Genomic DNA, 17,741 nt, shown 5'->3' with positions numbered 1-17,741 from the left:
AGGTTATAATTTCTTGATATAATAAGTAGGTAGTGAGTGAGGAGAGTAATTTTAGTATTTCCATTAAATTTTTTTTTTCTGAAGAAGTCACTAAAACAGAGTTATTCCTATTTTTAAAGTCTTGTTCTCTGAGAAGGTTGTGCTTTGGTTTTTGTCCAGGTAAAGCGGAAAGCTGCTGGTTTGTTGGAAATGCAGGCCTTCCTTCGAAGAAGAATAGAGGAGGATGAAAAGATTCAAAGCGACATTGACAAAATTTTACAGGAACTCTTTGTGTAATATAACTATTGATTCTTTCAGTCACTTTCATATTTTTTTTAATTAAGATGATTTGCCTCCAAATTAAAAAATTTTACATCAGTTTATACTGGATATAATATTGATATACTCAACATTATTATGGCCCAGGGCTTTGAGAGCTCAGATGCCTCAAGAAAAGAAAAAAAGCTTCATTGTAAGAAAAATGATTAAATTACTCAGCAATTTGGTAATTTCCAGCCATATAACATATGTTGTAAAATTAATGTCATATGTAAAATAAAAAGCAGAATAAAGCAAAGCTTTTTTATATATTTTATGCCATATAGTAATTTGTTTTTCCCCTATATTTAAATCATTTTAATAGAATGAAAATGTGACTATTCAAATATTTTTAATCCTAGAATAGCATTTTATGATCATCCATTTTTATCCATATCATACTTTAACTCACATATTGAATAGGAAGAATTATTATAGCTACTTAACGTGAAAACTGATTTAGGGGAAATGGACACTTTGTTCAAGTATTTTGAAAGTAAAATGGCTTAATACAATTTCAATCAATTAACACAAGTACTTATACACTTCATATGGCACATACAATACAATAAGCATTGGACACAAAGACTTCTCCTAAAAGAGTTTGAGTTCTGGTAAGAGGGACAACATCGACATATATCACTGAGAGAAGACATACTACAAATTAACTACAAAATAGCTTTGGAAAGACTTGCAAGCTTTTTTTTTTTCCATTTAGTTACTAAATGTAAAACAAATACATAGCAATAACTATAACTTTCTCATTTTTTTTCATCTTAGATTACAGAAGGATAAAAGTAATTATCAAATGGATTTGACAGTTCAATTCTTGCTTAAACAAGGACAAGTGGAGGCAGAAGAGTTACAATTTATGATAGGCTTCTCTGACTATATTATCATTAACAGGAGTATAATTGAGGATCTGAATAAGGCAGTCCGGGTAATTATGAATTTTCAGAAAGAGAAAACACTAATTTCCATATGAAATAAGAATAATGTTTTACCTTGTTTAATTTCCACCTTTTCCCCTTCTGTTGTTTCCTTTCTTTTAAAAAATTTTTATTGTTACATTTTGGTTTTATATCACTTTCATTTCTGAATATGTCTCACTTAGCTATCTGTTGTAATACATTTAAAAAGAGGGGATAAAAAGCAATCAAACAAAACTAACCAATATATCAATAATATGTAGCATATATTATTGTTGCATTCATATTTGCCCACTTTTGCAAAGAGAGGGAGGTATATTTTCTCAGTTCTTCTCCAGGGCAAATGGCCATTATGATTATTTGGCATTCAGTTTCTCTTTTTTGTTCTTTCCAAAAGAATGGGTAAAATGAAAAACCAGTATGGGACTAAAGGAACACTAGAAAGATGATGATAGATAAGAAATGATGAATAGGATGATTTCAGAAAAGCCTGGAAAGACTTACATGAACTGATAATGAATAAAGTGAGGAGAACCAAGAGAACATTGTACATACCGGTAGTAACAAGAAGATTACATAATGACTAACTGTGATGAAGTTGACTCTTCTCAGCAATGAGGTGATACATTCCATTAGACTTGGGATGGAAAATGCCACTTATATCTAGAGAGAGAATTATGGAGACTGAATACAAAGTGAAGCATAGTAATTTTCACCTCTTTTGTTTGCTTTTTTTTCTTTCTCATATTTTTTTCCCTTTTGATCTGATTTTTCTTGTACAACATGACAAATATGGAAATGCTTAAAAGAGTTGCCCATATTTAACCTATATCAAATTATTTGCTATCTTGGGGGAGGGTAGAGGTAAAAGAGGGAAGGAGAAAAATTTAGAGCAAAAGTCTTACAAAAAATGAATGTTTAAAACTATGTGTATTTGAAAAAAACAAAATACAATTGAAAACTTTAAAAAGATGTTTGAGGAAATATCTGAATATAGTAACTGACTTTCTAAGATTAACTTTTAATTCATTATTATCTTGCTAACAAATATGAGATGTTCTTAGTTCTTTTTCATTTATCAATTGATAGTTACTCTAATAATAATTATAACGAATATTTGTATTAAGATCAAAAGTATTATACAGTGTGAAACATTTTTATGATGGCTAGTATTTCTTAATCAAAAATCAGAAAGTAGTAAAATAGAATAGACAGTATCAGAGAGATAACTCATATTTTTTATGAAAGTGTACCTTAATGGTATGCAGTACTAATGAGGTCAAGGTTCAGAGTCTTAAGTTGTGGAAATAAAGTCCAGAATGCACTGGATGGCCTTCCTCTATTGTTATACATACCTGTCCGGCTAAAAAGAAGTAGGGAAAGTGATTTTCATTTCAATCTTTGCTATCCAGTGTCCCACAATGGTTTATTATTAGTTTAATATTTGATGCATTCATAAACTCACTGATATGGGTAGTCCTTCCAAAAACACAAATTGCAAATCATTCCAATCCTGGTGCATTTTGTCCATGTCCCTAAGTAAAAACTCCACAGGAAGGAGGTCAAATATTCATAGTTACTAATGAAGCTCATACACTGTTTTCATTATCCCTCATTCTTACCACATGATCTTCCTTTTCCAATCAGTTATTTGATAAGCATTAAATGTCCTCTATGTACCACCTAGTATTATAAATGCTGTAAATACCAGAAAAGACAAAAAGATAGTTCTTGCATTTTAATAATTCACTATTTAATGGGAGAGACAACCTGCAAACATATATGTATATGTGTATATATGCATATACACATATATGTATATACATAGTTTGCAAATTATATACACAACAAATGGGAAATAATTATCAGAAAGAAGGCACTAGAATTAAGAAGGATTAGTGTAAAGGGCTGAAACTTTGAATAGGTGTACTAGAATCAGATAACCGAGTACTTAAGTCTAATTACCTATTGGACAATGACTCTATTAGCATATTCTTGGAATTTCTCTTCTCTCAAATTAATGCTGGCTCAATGGTTGGGGTTAAGAGAATTGTAGGGATGAATTAGGGGGTGGAGTGAGAGAGGCAAGAGAACGTCACTTGGTCTCAGAAGGAGGAGAAAAGTATGGAGATTTGTGGAAATTCCGAACTCTAGAATCAAGGAAGGATCCTCGGCAAAACTCCTAGCAGTTTTGTCCATCTCCTTCACTTCTCCCCCTAAAAACCAAGGACTTTTGCTTATCCTGACTCTGGCTGATTCTGAGGCCTCCAGGGAGCTAGCCCAGACTTCACAGATTAGGAAAGACTTCTTGGAAAAAGTGGAATTTTACTTGAGATTTGAAGGAAGCCAAAGGAAACCAGGAGGGAGAATATTTCAGAGATAAGAAGCAAACAGAGAAAATGACTAGAACCAAGAGGAATGTCTTGTTTATGGAACAGGAAGAAGGCCAGTTGTGATGACTATGCTAACACCCCAGACACCTCAGAATCAGCCAGAGTCAGGATAAGCAAAAGTCCTTAGTCTTCATTCTTGGTCTTTAGACGCAGATTGAACAGGTTGGAAGCAGAATTTCTGCAATTCCTTCTTCCTCATCTACCGCAAAAAGTGACCCTGGCTCATCTTACTCTACCCCCTGGTCCCTCCTACAATCCTCTGTATACACCAATCATTAAGCCAGTACAGGATAGTGGGAAAGACCATTTTCCAAGTATATGCCCATATTGTCCAATCAGTAATTAGCCCTAAGTGCTTGAACCAACCTCAGTGTAACAACTCAAGAGTTTCAGCCCTCTACATCTCCTGCTTTCTTTTGTTTTAGAACACAGGTGGTCACGCCATCCCTAACTTCTTAGAGAGGTGAGAGCCCCCAAAAGGAGTTGATCATGCCCTCCCTGACTTCTCAGGAAAGAAAGTGAAAACACCAAAAAGGAGGTGATCATGCCTCCCCTGACTTCTCAGGAAGGAAGGTGAAAGCACTAAAAAGGAGATGATCACGCCCTCCCTGACTTCTCAGGGAGGTGAGAGCCCCCAAAAGAAGGTGATCATGCCCCCCCCACTACCTTGAAAAGCACCAAAGGGAAGTGGGGATTGTTAGCAGGTTTCTGGGCTGAAAGGTCTTATGCACAAACCCATCAGCATGAGAGGTATTACACAAGCACATAGCAATAACGCACAGGCTATTAGTGATGACCACAATGTGGTGCAACAAACATGAATTGTATATGCAAGTAGTGATATAACAAACAATATAAATCAATATGGTGTTGTAAAAGATTTCCAGAGGTTTTTAAGTCCTGCAACAGTCTTTTCATGTGTTAGAGAATCCAGTGATTACCGCAAGTCTTTGAGTATCCAATGATTCCTGAGGGTTTTGAGGTCCTACAACAATCTTATCATGTCTCAGAGAATCCAATGATTCCTGAGGGTTTTGAAGTACAACAATTTTTGATGTCCGTGATTCAAACGTCATAACTGCCATGATCATTCAGTGATGGGCACAGTCAGCAACGGAACCACCCAGTGTTTCTTGGGTCTTCTCCTTTGTTTCAAGGATCTACTCCATCTCTCTCTGATGGACAAGATGAATACGGCTTGTTGGCACCCATCTGATTCCTTCTCCATCTGTGGAGATACAAGCAAACCCTTTCCCCCAAGCAGTTAACCTATCTGGTCCCTTCCATTCACCACTTTCCTGGTTCTCTCCACATCACCTAGAGATTATTTAAAGATAGTGGAGCTGCTCGCATTGGACATTGCCCTTCCAGTAGGTTATAAAACCTGTCTGCCGCAGCTAGTGCATCTTTGTCAAAAATCAAGAAATTAATAGCATAAAGAGCTAGATTTAGAAGTTCTCTAAGATTGCCTGTGGCTTCCATTTTCTTTTGTTTTTGGAGCAGCCTCTTAATGTCTCTGTTTCTCCTCTCTACTATTGCCTGTCCTTGAGGATTAAAGAGTATGCCAGTGGTGTGTAAAATCTTATACTGTGCACAAAAGTGTGCAAAATGTTTAGAAGTATATGCAGGTCCATTGTCTGTTTTTATTGCTTGTGGCACATCCCTAATTGCAAATGCTTTTATAAGGAATTCAATGACCACTCGGGCTATCTCTTTTGCTGCTGGTATTGCAAAAGTGAATCCTGAAAAAGTGTCTACCACAACATGGATAAAAGACAGACGACCAAAAGATTTATAATAGGTCACATCCATTTGCCAAATTTCATTGGATCTCAAGGGTTCTTCCTTGGAGGCAGTGTAGGAGCATGGAAGGGAAGGCAAGCTGTACAGGCTTTTACTATGCTCCTAGCTTTCTCTCTTGTTATTCCAAATTGTAAGCGTAAAGCTTGAGCAGCCTGATGATATTTAAAATGAGATTCCTGGGCTTCTTGAAATAAAGGACTATTGGCCAGTATAGTTAGAAGGTTATCTGCCTTTGAATTACCATCAAAAATAGGACCTGGAAGTCCAATATGAGAGTGGATATGCAAGATATAAATCTTCCAGATGCCTTCTTACTTGCTCTTGAAGTTCCTTAAGAAGCAGATATATATTGGAAGCTACAAATTTTATTCAGGCTATGGCAATTCTTTGTACCACCCCTACTGAATAGGCTGAATCAGATATTATATTTATATCTCCTGAAAAATAAGTAAAAGCTAGAATGATTGCATATAATTCATTCTGCTAAGTGAACTGAAAAGGAGTTCTGACTACTCTATAGTTAAGTCATGAGAGTATACAGCTCAAATATTATGTTTGGATGCATCTGTAAAGATAGTTGGTCCTTTAAGAGGAACTTTAGAAACCTTCTCTTCAAGAATCCATCGCCAATTATGTAATAGTCTGATTATCTTTAATGGAGACTCGTGTGCAAAATTTGGAGCCATGGCCAATAAAATTTGCCACTCTGGGATGGTTTCACAGCATACATTAATTTGTACATTAGTATAAAAGGTGTATATCTTGTCAGGTCTTATCCCAGATAATTGTACTGCTCACTTTATGGCCTTTAATGAAATTCTAGCCACAAGCACTAGGTAAGGAGGAAGGCTTTGTTCTGGTTGTGCCGGGAGGTTCACCCACTCTATCACACTGTTTCCTTGATGAAGGACTGCTGTGGGTGCTTCTGGTGTAGCAAAAACTGCTATTTCCAAGGGTTTTTGAGTGACTCTTTCAATCACATTGGATAAAGCCAGTTCAACTTCTCTCAAAGTCTCTTGAGCTTCTTTTGTAAGCTGACGTGGTGAGTTTAAAGCACTGTCTCCCCTTAAAATGTCATATAACGGTTGCAGTTGATAGGTAGTTAAGCCTAACACTGGACGCATCCATTGGCTATCTCCTATCAATTTCTGAAAGTCATTTAAGGTGTTTAGCTTTTCTGTTCTTAAGGAAAGTTTTTGTACTGTGAGCACCTTAGGATATACTTCATATCCTAAATATTGAAAAGGAGCATATCTTTGAATTTTTTCTGGAGCTATGTGCAATTTGTAGTATCTTAGTGTTTCTATGGTCTTTTGTAAATATGCTTCTAACATTTGTTCCTCAGGTGCACATCCCAATATATCATCGATGTAATGTAATAACATAACTTTTGGAAATGCTTTTCTTACTGGAGTAAGAGTAGTAGCCACATACATTTGACACATAGTAGGACTATTTTTCATTCCTTGTGGCAAAACTGTCCATTAATGTCTTTTATAAGGCTCAGCTAAGTTAATGCTGGGCACTGAAAAGGCAAATTTTTTCATAACCTCCTTATCTAGAGGGATAGAATAGAAACATTCTTTAATGTCTATAACCCAAAGCGGCCATTTTCTAGGCAGTTGAGTAGGAGATAGAAGCCCACGCTGAAGAGTTCCCATAGTTTCCATCTGTTCATTCACCTTTCTTAAATCAGTCAACATCCTCTATTTTCCAGATTTCTTTCTTACAACAAATACTGGGGAATTCCAAGGACTTAGAGAAGGTTGTAAGTGTCCTTGGTCAAGTTGCGCCTGTATTATATCTAATAAGGCCTGAATTTCATTGCTACCTAAGGACCACTGTTCTATCCACACTGGTGTATCAGTTTTCCATTGGATAGGAACAGGTGAAAGTGTTGGCAGGTCTTCAACAGCAGCCCTGCCTAAAAAACCGAAGTACTCCTTTTCAATCCTAATGATTGTAAAATGTCTCTTCCCTACAGATTGATGGGGATTTTTTCAACTATAAAAGGAGTAAAAACTCCTGTTTCACCTTCAAATATCCATCTCAAAGGGGCAGCACTAACTTCAGCTGCTATTGATTCTTCTATGCCAGACATGTAGGTGTCTGCCTTAACCTTTGGCCAGTGACTGGGCCAGTTGGCACCTCTAATGACTGTACAATCTACACCTGTGTCACCAATCCTTCTAATTGTGTGCCATTTATATAGATAGTGAGCATAGGTTGGTCAGCTGTCACAGCTACTGTCCAGTATATTCCTGGATTTTGTTGCTTGGAGTCAGCATCTGGGCGACTATCACCAGATTGCTTATTAGGAGTCTGTATGAGTAAACCTGATGCTATTACTTCTGGGTGATAAGTCACACATTGTTTACCTGTATTAGTGACTGGGATACTATCTACACATTTCCCCAGTTTCCCACATCAGTGTGTGGATGGACACTGTGCCTGGAGGCAAGGGATCCATAGGCTGGAGAGGAACAGATTTCACCTCTCCAGGGGGTATCTCAGGTGTCCCAGCTGCGTACATCTCTATTCTCCCGAATAGTAATTCCTTTCTCCCATTAGGTTGCTTCCTGGCTGATTTATTGTGTAATCCCTTTCTCCCATCAGGTTGCTTCCTGACTGGTTGATTGTGTAATCCCCTTCTCCCATCATATGTCTTCCTAGCTGACTGGTCATGTCTGGGTACTGGACTTCTAGACACTCTCTGGGGATAGCATCAGCTGCCATCATGCCCCAAACATTTTTTGTCTTGGGTCCTGGGGCTGGGACCCTCATGCCTTTTCCCTGAATCAGTCTACATTCTGATGCCCAATGGAAGCCTCTTTTGCATTTTAGACTTGGGGTATTGGGTCTTGTTCTCCCACCCTGTTTTCTCATTCTGTCTCTATGCCAACACTGAGCTTTCAGATGCTCTACTTTTCCATACTGAAAGCATCTACAAGTCTCTCTGGAAGTCCCTTGCCAGAAGGAACCCTGTCTTCCCATGTTTGGATTTTTGGAAGTTTGCATCATAGCCTGGGTATAAAAGGCATTTGTGCCCACTGTGGCACAGCGTCTTATGAGCTCCTCTAAAGGAGCATCCTTGTGCAGTCCTAGTATAATTCTTCTGCAAACCTCATTAGCATTTTCCTTAGCAAGTTGCCTTATCATAATGTCTGTTACTGCATTTTCACCATTAGTTCGTATAACAGCTGTCTGCAGATGTCCCACAAAATCAGCAAGGGGTTCATTTGGCCCTTGTGTTATTTTTGTGAATGCTTCACCCTTATCATTTTTATTGGGGAGTGAAGTCCATGCTTTTATAGCATCAGCAGCAATTTGCCCATAAGCTGCTAAAGGGTAATTAATCTGCACTGAAATTTCTGCATAAGAACCTACCCCTGTTAGTTGGTCACAGGTGATTGGAAGATTAACTCCACTTTGACTATTTTGTTGGGCTTATATCCTACAGAGCTCGCTATAGTCAGAAAGCCACAAGTTTTGTCCAGGTTCTAGGCATACCTTTGCTACAGATTTCCATTCCCTAGGATTTAAGACTTCATAAGCCAAATTCTGTAATAACATCTTAACATAAGCTGATGTAGCCTCATAAAGAGTACAAGCCTTTTTCAGGTTTTTGACGATTTCTATATCAAAAGGAGCATATCTTCTACTTTCTTGACCTGAAGAGTTAAACTGTTGAATCACTAGATAGATTTCCAGTTGCAAATCACCTAAATTCTGGCCTTCTTTGTTGGCTTTAAGTACTGCCTTTTGCAATCTAGTCATAGGAGGGGGTGATTTGGTGGGGGAGGTGCTGGTGGTGTCACTGCCCCTCCCCATCCACTACTCCTCCCCGCTCCATCCTGGAAGGTGAAGTTGATGGAGGCATGTCAAGAACCAGTTCTGGTTTAGGCGGGGTTAAAGCTACCTTGTGAGAGCGAGAATCACCACGCCCTTCACCATGCCATTAACTCCGCCCTTTACCTCACCCTTCACCACGCCCTTTGTCCTCACTTAATCCCCATTCACTCTGGTGATATGGTCGTTAATCCCTCCTTTGTTCTCCTCTTTTTCCTCACACTTCCTCATCTGGCCATTCTTAGAACTTTTCTTTTTTCTATAACTCGCAGGATTCTTTAAGGCCAATTGTATTATGTTGTATGTATAGAATGTCTCTTTGGAAATTGAACGAGGACTTTTATCATTGTAGTATTCACATTATTATTATCTTACTAGCTTCCAATTATCTGGCCCTATCTCCTCTTCCTTCAAGAACCAAGGGGACGTGCATTCTAATGTACCCAACAGTCTAACAATCTGCAACCAAGTTACAATTAAGCCTTGTCCCTTGATCAGCTTTTTATAGCACCTGCTGGGGCAAGGGTGGGCATGGGGCGGGGGTGGGGTGAGGATGGAGGAGAAACTTTTTCCAATATCTGTCCCATTTCAGCCAGAAAAGGCTACTAGTTTAGCCCTTAACAAAATAAGTTCTCTGTCTATTTAAATACCCACCCTATTTCCTGGTCACTGGAGACTTCTTCAGTGAAGTTAGGGTCCTCGGGCCCCACACTCAGGCACTAAATGTGATGACCATGCTATCACCCCAAATACCTCAGAATCAACCGGAGTCAGGACAAGCAAAAGTCCTTAGTCTTTCTTCTTGGTCTTTAGACACAGGATTGAACAGGATGGAAGCAGAATCTCTGCAACCACTTTCTTCCTCGTCTACCACAGATAGTAACTCTGGCTCCTCTTACTTCACCCCCTAGTCCCTCCTACAATTCTCTGTATACACCAATCATTGAGCCAACACAGGATAGTGGGAAGGACCGTTTTCCAAGCATATGCCCATAGAGTATTGTCCAATAGGTAATTAGCCCTAAGTGCTTGAACTGACCTCAGTGCAATGACTCAAGTTTCAGCCCTCTACATCCAGTGTCACTGTAACAGAGAGAAGGTGGAGGACATGGGGTGTGAGGTATAAGAAGACTGGAAAGGTGGCTGTGTGAGTGTGGCAACATTCCTAGGATATCCAAATAAGAGGATTTTCTAGAAAATCCTGGAGATAATAGGGAACTACTGTAGTTTATTGAGTAAGGGGGTGACATGGTCAGATCAGTGCTTTAGGAAAATAAATTTGGCACCTGAATGAAGCATGGACTAGAGTTGAGGAGAGACTTGTGGCAAGCAATGCATCCACCAGGTAATTGTGGTAGTGCAAGTGTTGGAGATAGGAAGGTGAAGATACCCAGCCCAGTGGTGGCAATGAGAGAAGGGGGCATATTAAAAAAAATGTTGTAAAAATGGGATCAATAAGTCTTAGGAGCAGATTGGAAATGGGGAGGGATGAGAGAATCAAGAATCAAGGATGAGCCAAGGAGACTAAAAGGATGGTGGTGATTTTGATAGTAATAAGAGTTTGTTGTTTTTTTTTTTTGTTTTTTTTGTTTTTTTAAGGAAGCAGGGTTTAGATGAAAAAATGAGCTCGGTTTTGGATGTGCCAAGTTTAAGATATTTACTAGACATCTAGTTTGAGATTTCTGAAAGGCAGTTGGAAATGTGAGATCCAAAGCAAATAAGTAAGTTTGAAAATCATCAGATTCATGAGAATTGAGATGAGATTGCCAAGTAGAGTACTGTAGAGGGAGAAAAAAAGAGGGTCCATAAAGAAGAAATGTTTGGCACACCAATGATTATTGGTCATGACCTAGATAGGGATCTGGCAAAGGAGGCAGAAAAGGAGCAATCTGATAGGTAGGAGAACTAGAAGAAAGTTGTGTTCCAAAAATCTATAGAGAAAAGAGTATTAAGGAGAAGAAAATGATCCAAAATGACAAAGGCTGCAGAGAGGTCAGGAAGAATGAGGACTGAGAAAATGACACTGGATTTGGTAACCAGGAGCTCATTGGTAATTGAAGAGACAGCAGTTGCAGTGGAATGATGAAGGCAGAAGAGGGTTGTAGTGCATTAAGAGACAGGAGAGGAAACAGAGGCACCTACTGTCCATGGCCTTCTCAAGGAGTTTAGTCACAAAGGTCAGCAAATATTTAGGATGATAGCAAGAATAGAAGCTCAAGTGAGGGCTTTTGGGGATGGGAGATACATAGCTTGAAAGGAGACAGAAGACATGGAGAGATTGAAGGGAAGAGAGTGGATGGAGACAGGATGGAATGAGAGCAGATCTGCAGGTAGAAGGGATTAAGATTGGCAAGGAAAAGGGTCCAGCTCTTCATCTGAGCCAAGTGCAAGAGAAGAAAAAGTGGCAGAAGGCATCTCATTGATAGTAGAAGGAACTCTTGCAATATTGCTTCAATTTTTTTCAGTAAAATGAGGGGAAGTTGTTAGCTTTGAGGGTAACTGGAGAGGTGAGGCCTAGGAGATTTATTTAGTCCTGAAGGCTAAATGTTTGTTTAGTCCTGAAGGCTAAAAAGACTTTTGTTTTCATCCTGTTTGTCTTTTAGAAGTAGCACAGTGGAGCTGGTTCTTAAGTCAGGAAGACCTAAGTTCAAATGCAGTCTCAAATATTTAACTAGTTGTATGGTCCTGGGAAAGTGGTTTAATTTATCTGGCTCTGTTCCCTAATCTACCAACCTCCCAAAAGGAAATGTGAGGATAAAATTAGATATTTGTAAAGCTTTTTGCAAACTTTAAAGCAGTACATAAATGCTAACTATTACCATCTTAAAGGATCTAGTTTTATAATGGCTGGTATTTTGTAACAATGATCATGTCTTTACTAGTCCTCTACAAAAAGTTACATTTTTATAACAGTAAAATCATGATATGATGTGCAGAATTGTATCACCTAACATTAGAATGTGTAAAAAATTTTTTACAAGACCCAAGGTATGAAGAAAGTTGCCAACTTGGTTGAAAAGAAAAATTATCAGAAAGGAATAACTCAGATCGAATGGGAACATAAAAAAATGGAGATGGAAATGGAAGATCTAACCCAAAGGTCTTGGGATATTCAGATGCTGTTTTTTTCAAGAGCTCGTCAGAGGGTAAATGGTTCTTTTGAAAATAGCTTATTTTTAAAAAGTATTTTAGAAAGCATCTTTTAAATTATCAATTATTCAGCAATATTGATTAAGTGTCTACTCTGTTTCAGGCTGTTACAAATATAGTGAATGAAACACAACCCCTAATCAAAAGTAATTTAATTCTAATTAGGTAGACAGCAAATATCTATGTAATATATAAAAATAGAATAAATAAAAAGTAGTTAGATACCTCAAGAAAGGTTTGAATAGCTTAATATTATATAAAATGGCATGTGAGGTATGGAAATGAAGAGAAAAGGCATTCTAGGCGTAGGGAACAGCCATCCCAAAGGCATTGGGATAGGAAATGGATTATCCAAAGTGAAGAATAGATAAGGTGAGTTTGGCTGAATCACAGAATGAGGGAATCTGAGGAATGTAAGATGAGGCAAAAAGGTTAGGGTGAGACTGAAAGGCATTGAAAGCTAAACAGAAGGGTTTCTAATTTCTTTCAGAGGCCAAGTGGAGTTTCTGGATTTTGGGGGTAGGGAAGTGATATGGTCAGATTTGCATTTAACCAGCAGGAAGAAAGCTGTAGGAAAATCGGAAGATCAATTTGGAGGCCATAGCAATAATCTAGACAAAAGGCAGGAGGACCTAAGTTCAAGTGGCAGCTATGTAAAAAGAGAGGAATCAGTTTTGATGAACAACTGTTGCATTTAGATTCAGTTGACGAATATTAAGCACCTACTAAGCACAGTGCTGGGCACTGTGATGTGACTGAAGATAGGCAAAAGTTGATCTCTGCTCTCAGAAATTATCTAATGAGTAAAGACAACACATTTTTTAAAAAGCTATCAAAGACAGGGAATAAGAAGCAATGAGGTATCTGGATTGGGGACTATTCTGGTCCCTCCTTAAATAGAAGATCCTGGAGGAGCTCTCTAATGTCCAACTTACCCTCTTCAATGAGAGGAAGGGAAGGGTGCTATGGGGAGAGGGTATTGAGGAGGTATAACTTTGCAAGATGAGTTTCTTGAGACTTATCATGACATCCTGGAGTGGAAATATGGTGCAAAATGAGTATCAAGTTTTGAGGAAAATGAGTAAAGGTGGTTAAATGCAAATAATCATCATTTTACATAGAAATTTAATATCTAAAGCAGGTGGTAATAAATCATGACAAACATCTTTGAATATAGAGCAGAATGACACACTTGTTTATTAAATAGACAAAATAACAAAGAATTTTTTATTTGTTTTAATATATTCTTTCTCCTAGTTTATATCAGAAGATGATCATGAAATCACAATTGGATTTCAGATTTCTGAAATGGAGCAGTCTCTTGCTGCTCTAGAAAAAGTAAGATTCAACCTTACTGAATTTAATGTAAATTCTGAAATGTCCCCAAATTAATATTTGTAATAGGTTTCAGGGTGAAATAGAGATTTTAATCATCAGGAATATAAGTTCATTTCAGTATTTATGATGTCTCTAATAAGCAAAACATCCTTGGTTGCTAGAGAGACAAAGACAAGGAACAAAGCATGGGCTGGGGATGGTGGGATGCGGTGTATCTGTAGATAAAGGACCACAAGGGAATCTGTGGCAAGTAAGGCTTCATGAAAGAGGTAGCTAAGTGGAATGTTATGGATGAAGATTTTATGGAGATAAGTAGAAAAGAATCCCAGGCATGGCTCGTGCAATCTGGCCAGAATGTAGAAGATACGAAGGGCACTCATTTATAATAAGCCACCCCAAAGAGTTCAAAGTTTGCCTTAGAAGCAGGAAAGAGCTACTGAAGGCTTTGGTGGTTAATGTTGGTTCTTAGCAAGGGAGTGACATCATTTTAGGAAGTTTTTTTGGCAGTTCCTATATGAAAGCTGGAGAGAGGAAAATAGTAATAGTGGGGAGGCTAATTGGGTGACTGAGAGGAAATTTGAACGAGGGTGTGGAAAAGTTAACTCTAAACCTACTACCTTAAAGCTACTATATATCTGGGTGGAAGTGTCCAGCAGGCAACTGGCAATGTAAGATTATGAGTTCAGAAGAGATTGGGCTGATCTGCCTAGAATTCATAATAGAACCCATTGGAACAGATGAGGAGACCAAGGGACAAAGAGCAAGCCATCCTTTCAGAGAGACAAACCAAAAAAGTAGACAATTAAGAGAAGCAGGAGAGAGCAACATCCCAGAGACCAAAAGAAGTTGAAGAGAGGTCAAGAAGTACAATGACTAAGAAAAGACCCTTAAATTTAACAGTGAAGAGATTATATAATAACAAAGTTGATTAATTGGGATGTACAGGAATGAAAGGGAACAGAGATTAGAGGTCATGTTAGGCAAAGAAAAGGATTAGAGAGTTGGAAATTTCAGTTTTGTAATCATAGTCTATTTTCAGTCTGGGAAACCTTGTAATTTGGTCTGCTCACCTCAGCAACTTGTATCTAACAAGTGTTAATGGATGAATGATCTTGATCTGAAATGTCTCCAAATTAATCATCTAATTTCTAGAAACACAAAAAAGATGTGGAATCCAAAAAACGGTTATTCAAGGAACTGAGAAAAATCAACACTAAAAAGGATATAGCAAATTATATTCTAAGCTGCAATCTACATGAACACTTGGTGTGTAACTCTGAAAGAAAACACATCTGTCAATCATTTGGTAAGCCAATTTTTGCCAACCATGGAATGTAATAAAATTATTTTTCTACAGTTAAAAAGTTGGTCAGCAGATTGAAAAGCTACATAGCAATTTGCCATTTTGTTATAGCAGTTCACAAAGTTCTTGATATATTTGAAAATGTTATTAATCCAGTCATGACAAATAACATTTCTTTAATATTTTAAACAATGATCCCATTTTGTCATTTTTTGAAACAGGGATTCCACTGACCTATGAAAAGATTTACAGGGAACGTTATGAGGCTATGCTACAACAGCAAAAGTTAATAAATATTTCAAAAGAGCAATTTGAACAAATTTCAATTTTGCAGGCAGAAGTTGAAAGATTAAGAATGAAAACATTTCCTGCTCTTATTCATATGTAGAAATACTGGCAACTGTGTGAGACAGAAGATATCATATATGAAGAAATTTCTGTTGTTCTGTTCTGTTTGAAATTTCTTTTCTTCAGTGAAAGGAAAACTAAATAATGTTTTCCCCTTAAAAATCTATCTGTAATTGAAATTATTTAGCTCTTCCCAAAATATTGTAAAAATGTAAATTCTGTATTTAATAATTAAAAATGTTTTAAAAAAACTATCAGTGTGTCTCTTTTTAAGAGTAAACAAGATTGTCTTGGATGTTGTGCTTTAAAAAAAAAAAAGTTATTAAAATGTCCATACTTTCAAACCCAGAGATTTCAGTAAAAGGCATTCAGACAATAAATGATAAAAAAAAAAAAAGCTCCTATATATACCCAAAATATTAGCATCACTTTTTGTAGTTGGAAAAAACAAAAAACAAAGTATATATATCCATCAGTTGGAAGTGGAATATTGCTGCACTGTAAGAAATGATAAATAAGAAGGAAACAGAGAAAGAGGGAAAAGACAAACTTCTATTTTATAATACAAAGTAAAGTTAACAGAAGCACAAAAATATCTATACTATGGCTATAGCAATGTCATTGGAGAAAAGAAAACCAAGTAAATTATGATGAAGTGGCCCCCGAAGAAGAGAATGTATCTTAATCTTTTCATTGCAGAAGTAGGATAGTGTGGGAAAACATGTCAGATTAGAAAATATGTTGATTAGTTTTCTGGACTATTTGGAAAATTAAGGGAATGTAAAACATAAGGTGTCAGTTTAAAAAGCATATTTTTAAAAGACTATTATCTGAATAGAAAATGAACAAGATGTATTTTTATTCATTTATCTAAAATATGAATGCTTTTTTTATCCATATCCAAAATTTAACATTTTTCAGGTTTTAATGCTTGTTCCTTTTTTTAAAATTGAGTTTGACATTCTGTCCTTCCTACAAATCCTTCCTCTACCCCATTGAAAAGGTAAGCAAGTAATCTGATAAATGCTATATATGTGAAATCATGCAAAATCTATTTCCAATGTAGCTGTTACTGCCCTCTTACTCCCCACAAAAAAAGTGGGAAAAATCATGATTCAGTTTGCTCTGAGTTCATCAGTTCTCTCTGTGGAAGTGCATAGCAATATTTCAATATGAGTCTTTTCAAATTGTCTTGGATCACTGTATTGATCAGGATAACTAAGTCTTTCACAGAAAATCATATACAACAACTTGTTCAACCATTCCCCAGGTGATGGACATCTCTATTTCACAAAATATATCAAAGAAAATACCTTTAAAAACAGAATTGGCCTTAATGGAAAAAGTGGCACAAAAATTCACTTTATTGAGTTCCTTATAATTTTTCTTTAAAAATTCTCTTTAAAAAAAAAAAACCTTTTATGCTTTTTAAAAATATGTTTAAACTTAAATACAAAATAGAAAAATAAAACATTGTCATTGTACAGTAGAACACAAGGATTCAAAATAGGAAACAAATTTCCATTTCAAAAAAAGCTGATACTTTGATACATGATACTACACATTGTATTCATAGCTGTTTTATCTTTTCTCTGCTTCCTTGGTTTTCTTTTTTTCTCTGTGGTACATTTTTGCTTTATTCCCTTTTTAACTCCTTTCCTCTCCCTATTTCCCCCACGGTGGCTACAATTAGGCAAAAATATATTCATATATACATATTATATATGCATCCACATATACATATATATACACATAAATATGCATATGTATGCATAGCTATCTATAGTCATATACATAAATACATCCATATGTGTATATTTGTAAGGCCATTCTACAATTGTTTTCCTATTTGTCTGAAGGTGGATAATGTTTTTTCATATTTTTCTAAATCCACAAATTCATCATTTTCTACACCATGCCAATATTTCAATCATATACTATTTAATAGTATAAAACAATATTGATTACTATGACTGACATATAGTTAGTATCCCTATTTTTCTCTTGATTATATTTATCTGTCTGAAATCAATGATCACTACCTTGCTTTTTTCTCTAATAAATTCTACTCATGATTATTTTTATTATATTTGTGTCTTTTCTGCTTTACTTCTACCCACTACCTTGTCTTGTTATTACTTAACCTATTCCCAGAGTTATTCCTTTGTCCCCTCCCTCCTCCCTTTCCCTCCCTCTTATCCTATGTGCATCTTTTTCTTATCCCCTTAACCCTCTTATTTCTTTCTAACTTAAGAAAACTTTCATACCCTCCAAAATATATATGTATTATTCCCTCTTTAATCTATTCCCAATAAGAGCAGAGTTCCAGAA

General features: G+C 36.7%; 1 protein-coding gene across 1 annotated transcript in view; it reads left to right on the top strand.

Moving 5' to 3' along the window:
* Positions 1-15,450, top strand: part of LOC127551554 (cilia- and flagella-associated protein 43-like) — a 212,722-nt gene extending 197,272 nt beyond the window's left edge. The window contains exons 34-39 of the mRNA XM_051981358.1: positions 160-272; positions 1,078-1,237; positions 12,253-12,417; positions 13,679-13,759; positions 14,912-15,065; positions 15,284-15,450. Coding sequence (XP_051837318.1) covers positions 160-272; positions 1,078-1,237; positions 12,253-12,417; positions 13,679-13,759; positions 14,912-15,065; positions 15,284-15,450 — 840 coding nt within the window. The remainder of the gene's footprint in view (positions 1-159; positions 273-1,077; positions 1,238-12,252; positions 12,418-13,678; positions 13,760-14,911; positions 15,066-15,283) is intronic.
* The last annotated feature ends 2,291 nt before the right edge of the window (positions 15,451-17,741 follow it).

This window comes from Antechinus flavipes, chromosome 2, assembly GCF_016432865.1.
Source record: "Antechinus flavipes isolate AdamAnt ecotype Samford, QLD, Australia chromosome 2, AdamAnt_v2, whole genome shotgun sequence".
NCBI classification, from domain to species: domain Eukaryota; kingdom Metazoa; phylum Chordata; class Mammalia; order Dasyuromorphia; family Dasyuridae; genus Antechinus; species Antechinus flavipes.
The sequence above is the reverse complement of the archived record's forward strand: the minus strand, read 5'-3'. Positions and strand labels throughout refer to the sequence as shown.